General features: G+C 54.9%; 1 protein-coding gene across 1 annotated transcript in view; it reads left to right on the forward strand.

Moving 5' to 3' along the window:
- Positions 1-12,867, forward strand: part of UBAC1 (UBA domain containing 1) — a 38,072-nt gene that overhangs the window by 9,880 nt on the left and 15,325 nt on the right. The window contains exons 4-9 of the mRNA XM_019641944.1: positions 3,656-3,763; positions 4,792-4,894; positions 5,244-5,352; positions 6,011-6,242; positions 9,307-9,393; positions 10,156-10,294. Of these exons, the coding sequence (XP_019497489.1) occupies positions 3,656-3,763; positions 4,792-4,894; positions 5,244-5,352; positions 6,011-6,242; positions 9,307-9,393; positions 10,156-10,294 (778 nt within the window). The remainder of the gene's footprint in view (positions 1-3,655; positions 3,764-4,791; positions 4,895-5,243; positions 5,353-6,010; positions 6,243-9,306; positions 9,394-10,155; positions 10,295-12,867) is intronic.

Below are 12,867 nucleotides of genomic sequence, written 5' to 3' on the forward strand. Positions count from 1 at the left end.
AATTGGGGGAGGGGAACGGAATTGGGGAAGGGGAACAGACAAGTTGCTGTCCTTTTGTTCTTCAGTCTAGTTGTGGAGGACGTTGCTTCACTGGCCCACGTTGGTATTATCATTGCGCTCTTCCTGGGTGAGGCAGATCAGTCACCGGCCACTGGATGGCCGCTCACGGCGGCTGCTGGTCGCTCATGCCGGTTGCCAGCCACACACAGTAGCTTTACGGCAGCCCACTGCAGCAGGGGCTGCAGCCTACGTTGTCGCCAGCGACCCACGGCAGCCCAGCTCCAGGTCGAGCTGTTGTTCACCATCTTAGCTGTAGAGGGCACAGTGTCACTGGCCCTCATGTGGGATCCAAGCCCGGGCCCTGCTGCTCAGAGCTGGCGTCCCAAACCAGCTCTTAATCAATGCGCCCCTCGGCCGGCCCATCTCTCCCTGATTTCTGAACAGCACACATAGTGTTTCTTGGACGGTCAGGGTTAGATGCCCTTGGCTGCCTCTCCACCCGCTGGGTGTGGCCCCTCCCCCAGCCTTCCCTTCCTCGCTCCTCCCACAAGTATTAGATCACACTGCTGGCTGAAGAAGATTTCAGTTTCCATTAGTATTATTATATCAGTGTTGTTTTCTGCTCTGAGCAAAGTGTGCTAAGATTATCCTTTCTTCATACAGCTTTCTTTTGCCTGGAGTCAGTAATTGCCTCATCGTTTTGTTTTTCATAGGCTAACCACTAATTGTTCCAAATTCTTCACCAGAATTGGTAAGCCCACCAGAACAGGAAAGGGTCACAGGTGCGAGGCCACCTGCCAGGCCCCACTTCCCGGGAGACCCCTCCAGCTCCTTGGCTGCGTCTGCTGGCATCAGTTGTGACCGGGCTCGCTGTGCAGCCCGGGCTTCCCGCCTTGCCTCTGTGTTAGAGCCTGGAAATCCTTTGGGTCTGTGTGTGCTGTCTGGTGCCACCAAGCACCGCCACAGGCCTACCGGCTTACAGCAGCACTTGGCCCCCATCCTGTAGCTCCGCAGCCTGGGTGGCTCAGCTGGGCCCCGCTCAGGGCCTCAGGAGTGAGATCAGGTGTCGGCAGGTTTGCATCCCTCGCTGGACGCTCTGCGGCAGGATCTGCTCAGGCAGAGCGCAGTTCCTGCAGTGGAACGGCTGGGGTCCCGTGTTCCTCCTGGCTGTCAGCGGGCAGGGCCGCTCTCAGTTCCTGCAGCTGCCATAGTTCTTGCCATGTGGGCCCCTGTGTCTTCAGAACCAGACTGGCTCGTGTTGAATCCCTCTGGCCAGAAAGTGCCAGGCCCACCAAGGGTCGCGTCCTATTCTTAAAATGGTCGGTGCCATGTGACACGACCTAACCCCATAGTGAATCCGTTCTACTCACAGGCTCGGACATTGTGCAGGCGTGACTGCTGGGCCGGGAGCTGGGGACCATCTGCAACTCTGCCTACTGCAGAATCGAGTGTCTTGCTCCTGGCTTGTCCCCTTGGTGTGGTGGAGCCTGGCTTCCTCTAGCGTCCAGGAAGGGAAGGCAGCCTTGAGGACCTGCCTTCCTGCGTCCAGGGCTGTTGAGTGCATGCCGGCCGCGTTGGTTCCATGTGCAGGTGCCGGGGTGGGCTCTGACCCTTGTTCCCCGCCCCCACCCTATCGGGCGTCGTCCCGGTTCCCTTAACACTCTGAAGTGTCACGCTCTGCTTCAATGCAGGTCTTTCCCCTTCGCCATGCGTGGCATGTTGATGCTGGAGGTTCATGGGGTTGAGTTCCGGAAGTTTTTCTGGATGTTTGGGATAACTTCTTTGTTTTCTCTATCTCTCTGGAACTCCTGTTAGTTGGATGTTGGACTTGCTTCTGAGAGATACCCTGGACTTTATCTTCTCAGTCTTCTCCAGCCTTTCTTATCTGGCTATAATGTGTGTGTGTGTGTGTGTGTGTGTGTGTGTGTGTGTGTGTGTATTTAATTTGCCATTTTAACCATTGTTTTTTTAAAGATTTTATTGGGGAATTGGGGAAGGGGAACGGCCAAGTTGTTGTCCTTCAGTCTTAGTTGTGGAGGGCACAGCTAGCTCCGCTCCAAGTCCAGTCTCCATCCGGCTGCCCATCGGCAGCTCACGGCCGCTCATCGGCAGCTCACGGCCGCTCAGCTCAAGGTGCTGTGATCAATCTTAGTTGCGGGTGGGCATAGTGCACCATCCCATGCGGGAGTTGAAGAAGCAGCCTTGTTGTTAGGAGCACGTGCTCTCACCAGCTGAGCCATCCTGCCACCTGTCGGCAGCTCAGTGACAGCTCAGCTCGGGCACAGCTCACTGGCCTATGTGGGAACCGGCGACCCTGTTGCTCAGAGCTCGTGCTCTTAATCAACTGAGCCTCTCAGCCGGCCCCCTGGCTATAATATATGTATATATATATATATATATATATATATATATATATATATATATATATATTTATATATATATATATTTTTTTTTTTCCTTAGCTTAGCTCTCCTGCCACCTGCTGGCAGCTCAGCTCGGGCCGTGAATTGAACTGGCGACCATGTTGCTCAGATCGCACTCTTGAGCGAGCTGTTAACCAACTGAGCCACTTGGCTGGCCCTGGCTGTAATATTTTTAAGTTTCCCAATTGGACTCTTATTCTCAGATTATCTTTTATGGCGTCCTGTTGTGTCCCGTCGCTCGATGTAGCAGTGTTTCCTGGTTGGTAAACGCTCTTCCCAGCATTCTCTTTTTCATGCTTCTTTCTTTTACCCGTTTTTTTGTGTTTTTTTTTGGCACCTGTCTTAGTGTTGGGGGCCCTCCCCACACCCCTGACGCTCTTTGGCTACCCATCCTACTGAAAAGGATTGGAAGGCTCACGGGCTACTCTCTGCCTGGGGGGTTGTGCCTGCTGGTGGCCTCACTGGGGCGGAGATCCAGCCCCTGTGCCCCTCCCGCCCCATAGCTGCATCCCTCCTGCCCGGCGTCCTTGAAGCTGAGGGGGCTGGGTCTCGATTCAAGGATTAGGATGGTGCCTCTCCCTCTGCCCAGCCTGGGTTCCCTGGCTTCTCAAGTTCGCCTTCTCTGTGGTAACTGCTTGCTGAGCAGGTGGTACAGGAGCCCCACTCTCCTCTCCCTGGCCGGGCGCGTCCCTCTGCCCCGGGCGAGGCCGCTGGCAGGGCTGCCCCGCATGCTTCTGCTCTTCCTGTCACAGCCATGCCACCGCCGCCTGCTGTTCGTCCCCTGGGACGTGCTGCCACCTCTCGCGGTTCGTTCCCTCTCCCGTCTTATTTGTTCTCATGAGTTTCTACCATCTTTCTTCCTTTACTGTCGCCTGGGGCCGGGGGTGCCCCCAGCAGCCCAGCCTCGATGCCGGTGTGTGTGCTTCCTATGAGGGCGGCCTCGCCCAGTCCAGCCCCAGCTCCCAGGTGACAGCCGTTCTGTGGCCACAGACACTGTCCGTCCTCTCCCCATCCTGCACTGCCAGTCTAGTTATGGAAGCGGGGCTTGCGTCCTGAGCATCATGTCTTCTGTTCCCGAGGGTGTGCCCAGAAGCCTCCAGAAGCCTCCCAACATGTCCAGCTCCCTAAGGGAACCGGTTCTGCCTGGGTTAGAGCTGTTAGTTCAGCTTACATAATCTTGCCTTTATTGCTCTTATATTCATTTCTGACTCTCTAATTACTTTTCTGTACAGAAAAAACAAGAGCAGAAAGCCCCAGACAGAGATGCAATAGTCTGCGCCACCGCCAACCTGCCCTCCTGCAATATGGACCGGGCCGTGGTCCAGACCAGCATGAGAGACGTAAGTGCTGCCGGGGGGCGTGGGGTGTCGCCGCGTGTGGGGGCTGCAGCAGCTCTTACAAGTGCTGGGGAAGCGGCTGAAATGCTACAGGAACTATGTGTGTACCTTTTGCCACTTTTCTGTAAACCTAAAATTATTTTGAAGGAAAAGGCATCTGAAGGCAGGACTGAAAGGATAGCTGCTTTGGGGAAAAATGTTAGTTTTGTCCTGAGTTTGGCCAAAACTTTTAGATAGAAACCTGATAGGACTGAGTTGCCTTGGATCGGAAAGTTCTCAGCTAACAGCAGAGCCTCCCCAGTGCTCTGTGGACAGGCCCCGGCCTCAGGCGCCTCCACTGCACCGATGCCCATCTGATCTACATGCCACCCCCAGCCCTGGTTCGTTTTGGCAGCAGACCTCTTTGGGGGCCTCTTCCAGAGAGTTCCGTGTGGGCCAGGGCTTCGGCGCTCCAACACTATTTACCCCCGTGGCCTGTGTGTGTGTTTGCCCCGCTGTGGTGTCCTCACGTGATGGCTGAGGCTTCTTGTGGGAGAGAGGGCAGCAGGTCCCCAGGCCCTCCCATGGTACCAGGGACCAGTTGACAGGGTGTCTCTGATTTCTTGTTGAGAAGGTGGATTTGCTGCAGTGGACACTGTTGGTACCTGTCATTTTTCAGCCAGATGACAGTTAGTGGAGCACGTGGCACCAGCCTGTTGTCTTCAGTGAAGCCAAAGAAGGGCTCTAGCTTCCTCAGCGGCTGGGGGGCCAGACACCTGCCTTGTTGGCTGAAGGGCCGAGCGATGTCACTGGGTGTTGGCACAGCCGTCTACGGCAGCAGAGCCTTCCCTCCTGCCCGCTGCTCAGCTCTCCTGGACGTGCCGCGTCTCCCACTCTCTCCCCTCTTCTCAGTTGACGTTGACATACTTGAGTGAAAAGCAACAGCTCTGACTCGCACATTTGGAGTTTAGGGCGAGCGCATAGCCACGGGTCCAAGTTGATTTGTTGGGCATTTGGTGAGACGCGACCCCTTTCTCCTCCTCCCCCTGCAGTTCCAGACGGAGCTCCGGAAGATCCTGCTGTCTCTCATCGAGGTGGCACAGAAGCTGCTGGCGCTGAGCCCCGGCGCAGTCGAGTTGTTCACGAAAGCGAACGGTACGAGCCAGCCAGGAGGGCGGCGTAACCCCGCGTGCAGATCCCACGTTACCCCGCCTCTGGCGTCAGCACCCCGCAGCTCCTGCCCCCTGCTCCACGGCTCTCGGCACTGAAACTAGAAAAATCCAGCTACTTTGTACTTGGACGCCCAGTGAACTGCTTGTGCTGTTATTCCTGTTCATATAGTGAGAGCTGGGGGTTACGTCTCTGGGTATCTGAGGCTCATTCGCCACAGATGTTCGGTGCTCAGCCAAGGCGCTCGAGCTCCAGGGGGTCCCCGGGAAGCACCTCTCGCGGGCCGGGCCCTGCCTGCTGGGGGCCCTCACCGGCCGCCGTCTGTCGCCCGCAGCGATGCTGGACGAGGACGAGGACGAGCGAGTAGACGAGGCGGCTCTGCGGCAGCTGACGGAGATGGGCTTCCCGGAGAGCAGGGCCGTGAAGGCCCTCCGGCTGAACCAGTAGGTCGGGCTGCCCCCTTCACCGCAGTGCTGGGGGCTTGGTCTGCTGGGGCGCACCCGCAGGCGACAGCTTCCCTCCCTGTCTGACTGACTTGTGTCTAGCACGTGTGAGGTGCTCACAGTCACTGGACCAGGCAGAGCGTCCAGGACACTGAGACCGGCTCCCTCGCTGGGAACAGGACGTAGTGCTGGCTGTGTAAATGCTCACGGGGCGTCATTTCTCGAGAGCTCAAATCGAAGCCCATTCCTAGCAGGGGCGCTGACGACCCAAGGGTCAGCCTAGTGTCATCTGTAACCGTCTTCCGTAGCTTCCTGGTCTCTACGTCTTGGTTCAACCTGAGATAATCTGTGAACCGAAGGGTGAGCAGTGAGCCACCCTCTTTTTGGCTCCTGTCCTGAACTCCTGTGTCCCTCGTGTGTTGGGTTCCCTTTGCTTACAAAGGGGGTGTCTGTGGTCTGGCCATGACCGTGGGGCAGTTAGAGGCAAGGGCCAGAGTGCCAGACACACCTGTGTTAGGAGTCTCATTACAAGGGGTGGGTAGCTGATGCCAGAGAAGTCATTGCAATCAGAGCGGCTTTTCTTAGGGACGTGAAGGACAGAAAGGGCTCTTGGTGACTGGCCTGGGAATGCAGGAAAGCGTCTGTCCTTACCTTTCAGCATGTCGGTACCTCAAGCCATGGAGTGGTTGATTGAGCACGCGGAAGACCCCACCATAGACACACCCCTTCCAGGCCGCGCCTCACCCGGAGTGGCGGGGGCCGGGGCCGGGGCCGAGGCCTCAGCCGAAGCTGCTGCCGGGTCTAGCGAGGGAGAAGAAGAGGCCAGAGATGAGCTAACGGAAATCTTCAAGAAGATTCGGAGGAAAAGGGAGTTTCGGGCTGACGCTCGGGTACGTGTCATCGGACCTGGACCAAGCCAGGTAGAGGTGCTGTTCCCGCTTGAGGCTGCATCGCAGCAGCCATGCCTCTGACCATAAACTGAGCCTGCCCTCGCCCTGGCCCCGGGGGACAAAAGCTGGGTGAGGCTGGGGGCCGACTGAAGTTCCCAAGTTCAGTGTTTTTTTTTTAAAGAAATTTTATTGGAGAACACTGTGTTTTCCCAGGACCCATCGGCTCCAGGTCAAGTAGTTGTCTTCAATCTAGTTGTGGAGAGCACAGCTCTCACACATGCCGGCTCATATGGGAATGGAACCAGCAACCTTGGTGTTATGAGTCTGCGCTCTAACCACCTGAGCTAACCAGCTGTCTCCTAAGTTCAGTTTTAAGTCCTCCTCATTAAACTCAAGTGGCTGTGTTTTCCTATGAATAATTAGCATATCTGTCATCTGTTGAAAAACTCACATCAGGTTCCTGTCCATTTTACACGTGTGCGTGAGCCATGGGGGCGGTTGGGGGCGCGGTGTGGGGTTGCCTGGTGACCGTAGGTCTGTGGGATGGAGCGACCTAAGGCCTGGGACTCCTGGCTGCACTCGGCCGACTGACATCCGCTCTCACTTCTGTGGCCGCCTCTTCATTGTCCCCTCATTTCTGATGCTTTTGCACCTCCCGCCTTTATTCCCTGGTCTGTTCCTCTGTTAGGCGTTAATGTCTCCTTGGATGCTTTTCCCCCCTGGGAGCGTGCTCTGTTCTTTTCACATCGTGGATGCGTGAGCTCTGGCCCCACGTGTTTTGACTGCTGGGAAGCAGCTGTTCACGTGGGGTCGGTCGCGGCTCGCCTGTGACGCAGAGGGTGCTCCTGCAGGTTAAGTGGGACCTCAGTCGGGCCCGCTTCCACGCGGATCGCCGGGCAGGATGCCTGACCCTGCTCTGGGTGGCCCCCCTGCAGCGGCACGTGTCGTGTCCGGCTCCTCTCCTCTTGGGACACAGGCCTTTTCAGGGTCCTGCTTTAAGCTCCAGCTCCCTACCTGTGTGGACCCAAGATCCATGTCCTGGCTGAGTGGACATCAGACCCAACCCCAGGCCCTGCTAATGGCCCCGCCCCGCCGAGGGCGCACCCTGTTCTTTGGCTAGTTTGCTTTTCCTTCTTTGTTTTTGACACTTGGAGATATTTTCTTGTGAGTTCAGATGTGCGTTTAGAAATGTTTCTGTTTTATTGTAGTCCAGTGCTCCTGGGTCTAGAAGGAAGTGTGTCTTCAGGGCTCCAGGTCTGTCTGGCACTGGGACCTGTTCGGCCTGGGCGGCCTCTGTCTGGGAGCCCGTGTTAGGTCAGTTCATAGGCTTGGCTCTGTCTTTTATGCAGGTGTTCTCACCGGTCTCACGAACATGCCCTTTCCCAAATCCCCATCTGCTGCCACGCCTTCCCGCTCCTCTCTGTGGTAGAAACACCCCACAGATATCTTCTTTCATAACAGTTGTCATACACGGGCGTCGAGGCTGTAGGGGCCAGGACGTCAGCCCTTCTCCCCTGTGACCCTGTGCCAGTCGGGAGAGTCGGCCTAAGGACCGAGAGGCTGGCTCAGTTCCCAGGAAGACTGGGCGAGAAAGCTGGGCTTTGGCTGGTGTCTGAAACAGGCTTTTTGCGGCCGCCCTCTCCCCCTTCCAGCTGTTACCTCTCCGAAGTATTGCCCAGTGCTCCCCATGAGAAGACCTCTCCCTGATGGCTGGGAAGAAGGGTGGGGGCACGTCGCTGGGTGTCACCTCTCAGAAGTATTGGGGCACCATTTCCTGGGCTGAGATAGAAATACAGAGAGAGGATCGTTTTTATTGAGATTAACGGGAAAAGCCATCCTATCGTATTTAGCAGTAGATTCCAGGTGACTTTCTGTGGCTTTGATATGAAAACGTGGTGTGGTGGGCTCTTCTGCCATCAGTCAGTGACTGAGCCCCGGCGTTAGGACGCGGCCTAGGACGGAAAGTGGAATCAATTCTAAGTAGGGAACACTGGCTCCTGAGTTCACCGCCCCTCTCTGGCTCCATTTCCTCTTTCCCCAGTCGCTCCCCAGCTGACTTCTTTCTGTTGGGCCCTGTTTGAAACATTGACTATTCAGTGCAGGCGCGTCCCACAGAAGGTGGGGCTTGTCACGCCTGGGCGGCTGTGCTGCCTGCACGGCACTGGCCCCAGGGGCCAGCAGAGTTAGACCAGCGGTGGGAAGTCGGAAAGAAGGCAGGCAGGGCCTTCAAAAGAGGATGATTTGACCTTCAAAGAATTAAGAGAGATCCTTGAAAATTTGATGAGACTTTCCCTTTTCTTGTTTTTTTCTTTGTTTTAACAAAATCGATCCCTTTAAGGATTGTATGATAATAGCCAAGAACAAAGTGAAGGACATATTATTGTCTTGTTATATGATTTTTGTCCTAAAAACGTACATATCCCCCCTCAAAAACAAAACATTGATCATTGGGCTATTGTTCCCTCCAAGAATTCGCATATGTTTATACTAAAAGCTTAAATTTTGTTAAATATCAGATATTTAAAATTAATTTTAGTTTCATTATTTTAAAGATAAAACCTGAAGAAAAGCCCCTTTTCTTTACAAATCACTGTGACACTTGGTCTCCACTTGAATTGGATTTGCTTATGTGACCTTTCTGTAATGCCACTCCTCCTGGTGACAAGGTCCTCTGGGATGAGCTTACGTGTGGTTGTGAAGCCGGTTGTAGCCGACAACATGGGCACAAGCCTCGGGGACGTGAAGTGAGCCTGGCCTGCCTCTGGCCTTTGGTGAGCCAGTGTCCCATCCATCTGTGGCCCCCTGGCTGGCCCCGCCGTGACAAGTGCAGGCCGCCCCTCCACCCCCATCTCTAGTCCCTCTGTGGTTCACAAAACCAGGAAGGGTCCCACTGAAGCTTGTCAGGAGGCCGTTAAATAGACGACCCCGTGGCACTGTTCTCAAGCTCCCTCTGCTGAGACGCTGTCCGTGAGCCATGGCCTGACTGCACAGGGGCCACCTGGCTCCTCAGGTCCATGCCGCGTCCCCAGAGCGTGGCACCGAGTGACCCCAGGATCTCCCTTAGGCTGTCATTTCCCTGATGGAGATGGGCTTCGACGAGAAGGAAGTGCTCGACGCCCTCCGAGTGAACAACAACCAGCAGAACGCAGCTGTGAGTACCAGGCCCACCAGCCCTTCCCCCTGTGCCAGCGGCTCCCTCACGTCGCTCTTGCGATGACTGCTGCGTGAGTGGTGGCTCTCACCGGCAGGCCAGGACGTTACTTTTGAAGTGAAACAATAGGGGAAATGTTTTAAGTACTGAGAAAATTCCGGGCTCGGCCTTTCTAAAAGTGTTCGTATTCGATGAGCGTGTAATTTGTTTATTCATTAGACAGATTCTGAGATCGAGTCCCCTTCTGTGAACACACCCCAGCTGCTGACGAGAGCTGATGGGAGGGGCCGAGGGTGGGCTGGCAGCAGTGTCCACTTGTGGGCGATAGAGCCAGTGGTCACGTGAAACAGACAAGTGCGGCCGTGCTCTAGACGTTTCCAGACTCACTGGTGAGCCGTAGCAGGGACTCAGCCATACCCAGGGCTTCTTCCCTGGAACAAGGCCAGGTTTCGTGCATTTCTTAATTCTTCTTCCCAAACTCTGGGAGGTCATGCCAGCACCCTGTTCAGTGACTGGAGAAGTCGCAGCTGTTAAATGGAACCGCAGTGCCAGGAAGTGCTCTCAGAAAACCAGACTGGCACTGCCTTCTCTCTGCCGGCCCGTCCTGACATGGCCGTGCCAGAGGCTGGCCCGGTTTGCTTTTGTGTTAAGGTCCTTCCAGTTGGAGCGTCTCTGGGCTGGCCAGGTGCTCTCCGCGCAATGTTTGACGGTGATGGCAGGTCCAGAAGGGACTGACGGCTGCCTGTCCTCTTGCCTCTGCAGTGCGAGTGGCTGCTGGGCGACCGGAAGCCCTCGCCCGAGGAGCTGGACCAGGGCATCGACCCCAACAGCCCTCTCTTTCAAGCCATCCTGGACAACCCAGTTGTGCAGCTGGGCCTGACCAACCCTAAGACTCTGCTGGGTATGTTGTGTGTGCCTCTTCACGCTCGCTGGGGTAGATGGGCGCCCTCAACACGCAGGTGTCACCACGCCTGGGAGCTGTCCCCGCTTGCTGGAGCGGCCTCAGCGTGGCTCCTGCCTGCGTCACTGAGGCCAGGAAATCAGGTTCTGCCCGCGGTGTGACAAGCTCCTATGCGGTGCGTCTGTGCGAGCTTCCACAAACCAGACATGGCAGAACACCTGGGCCCTGGGGAGCGGGCCGCATCCGGAGGGCAGAGGCCTTTGTGGGCCTCGCTCTCGCCATCTCAGGGACTTCTTCGTTCGTTGTGTTGCCTGTGAAATATCCACGCAAAAGCAGATACAACTTTAGGAACTTTAAAGAGTACTAATGAAACTGATAAGCACATACCTACCATTCAGCTTAAAAAAACAACCTTTAAAGAAGCCTGGAGCGCCGCAGGCCCTCTGGAGCCTCTGGGTGCCTCCCCGCGCCCCTCCTGCAGCGTGACACCATCCGGGTGTTTCTCACTCCTTTGCTTGGGAGGGCTGTGCAGACAGACACCCCACGTCCTGCCTGCTGGTGGCTCCCATGCCCGTCCCCTGCCGCACACTCGGGTCTCCAGGGCCAGCGTGTGCGTGGTGAGCTGAGTGTCAGGAGGGGTCCAGCCCTCAGCCCTGTCGTTCCCCAGGGTCGGTGGCCCTGGCTCACCTCTGGGCCTCTTTCTCTTGGCTTGTTTCCTCATTCAGTAAGTTCCTCACCTGTGCTGGACACGGATCCTGTCTTATTTGTATCGTTGAGTGCTGTTTTCCAGCTTCTCACTTCTTTATTTCAGTTCACGTGGCTGAACAGCAGTCCTGTGTTTTAATGTAGTTGAAAGTATCTGTGTTTATAACACGACGCTCCGGCCTCAGGGTCTGAAGATGTCCACCTTTTTTAAGTCTGTAATCTACCTGGCCATGTGTTGGCGTAAGGTGGGGATTTTCCCTTTGTACCCCAGTTCTGAACCTCGGTGATGTCTGTGTCTTGCTGTGCATGTACTTTTTGTGCTTTGGGCCAGGCCCCAAGCAGCCTTTCCACCTGGAAGCATTGCCTCCTGCTCCTGCAGACCCGCTGCGGGGGCTGCCCAGAGCCAGAGCCTCTTCTAGAGCCGTTGTCTCTCTACTCCACCATGGACACTGACTAGCTGCAGGCTTTTTTTTTTTAAATTTTTTGAAGATATATTTGGTTAAATTAAGGAAGTTTCCTTTTTCCTTCAGTTTAGATGCTGAGAATTTTGAGACCTGAATGTGTGTCCGTTCTACTGCTTTTTCCCTATCTATCAAGGTTATCATAGGGTCTATATTTGTTAATGTCCAGCCTTCCTCACATTTCCAGATCAAACCCCGCAGAGTGAATACCGCCCACTTTGTGGGGCTCCTAGTCGGTGGAGCTGAGTTGAGGGCCACCGTTGCGGCCACACGGCAGGACTGCCGCTTGGGCAGGGCTCGGGGCTCTTACCGGCTGGAGTTCTGCCTGCGGGCTTGGCCCGCCCGGCCCTGGGTGCCTGGTGTCCCTGCAGTCTCAGACTCACCCAGAGAGAATGCCCCGTCTGTGCTGAGGTCCATGGCCCAGCCCGGCACCTCTGCGGCCACACACTTCCCTCAAGCTCATGTTCGGACATTTCTGATGTGTGTGGTTTTAAATCACCATTATTATTTTAGATGAAGTAAAATATTCATTATAGAAAATTTGGGAAATGCAGGAAAGAATGAAGAAGCAAGCTGAGGTCACCTCTGACACCCCGATGGGTGGCCTTCCTTCCGTCTCTGGGGGTCTGTGGAATGGGTGCAGTCAGAGCGGTCCGGCTCTCATGCTGCCTGTTTCCTATCACGTCGGGCGCCTTTTCTCATCTCTGCTGTTTTGAAAACAAGAGTTTTTAGGGGGTGCAGGTATTTTATTCTGTAGATATGCTATTTCCTTATTTCTGGTCACTTACATTGTTTTTATTTTGTTGCTTTTGGACCTGTGGCTGCGGTAAACCTTGTGCCCGCTGCTTTGGGTCCAGCTCATATTTCCTAGGATAAATAGAGTCAAAGGCCAAGTCCAACAGTGTGGAGCGTTTTACACTCTTGGTAACATCCCGGCAGCTTGCTGTCGCGTCTTACAGCGGACGCAGCCGCCACCTGAGTGTGTGCCCGCTGTGCTGCACTCTCGTCCACGCCCACCCCACAGATAACCCTGGTCACTGCATTTCTGTTCCTTTGATCTTAGTAAGCTGAGTATGTGTCTGCTGGCCATTTGCATTTCTTCTGTCACATACTGCCTGTGTGTTGGTCGTCCGTATTTCAGTTGCAATATTAATCTTAGCTTTGTTAATACAATAGCTCTGTCTGTGTTGCACATTTTTTATTTGCCCTTTCATTTTTGTATGGCACTTTTTTGAAATTCACAAGTTAAGACATTCAGAAGAAAGTCCTTCCTCAGATAAATATTCATCTGTGTGGATTTTCATATTTAACTCCTTTTTTGGTGTTTTTGTTCAGCTCTTTTCTCCTTCTGGAATTATTTTGCTGTTTGCTGGGAGAAAATGGGACATGAATTTCCTGGCAATGTTC

This window comes from Hipposideros armiger, unplaced genomic scaffold, assembly GCF_001890085.2.
Source record: "Hipposideros armiger isolate ML-2016 unplaced genomic scaffold, ASM189008v1 scaffold_3, whole genome shotgun sequence".
Lineage (NCBI taxonomy): Eukaryota > Metazoa > Chordata > Mammalia > Chiroptera > Hipposideridae > Hipposideros > Hipposideros armiger.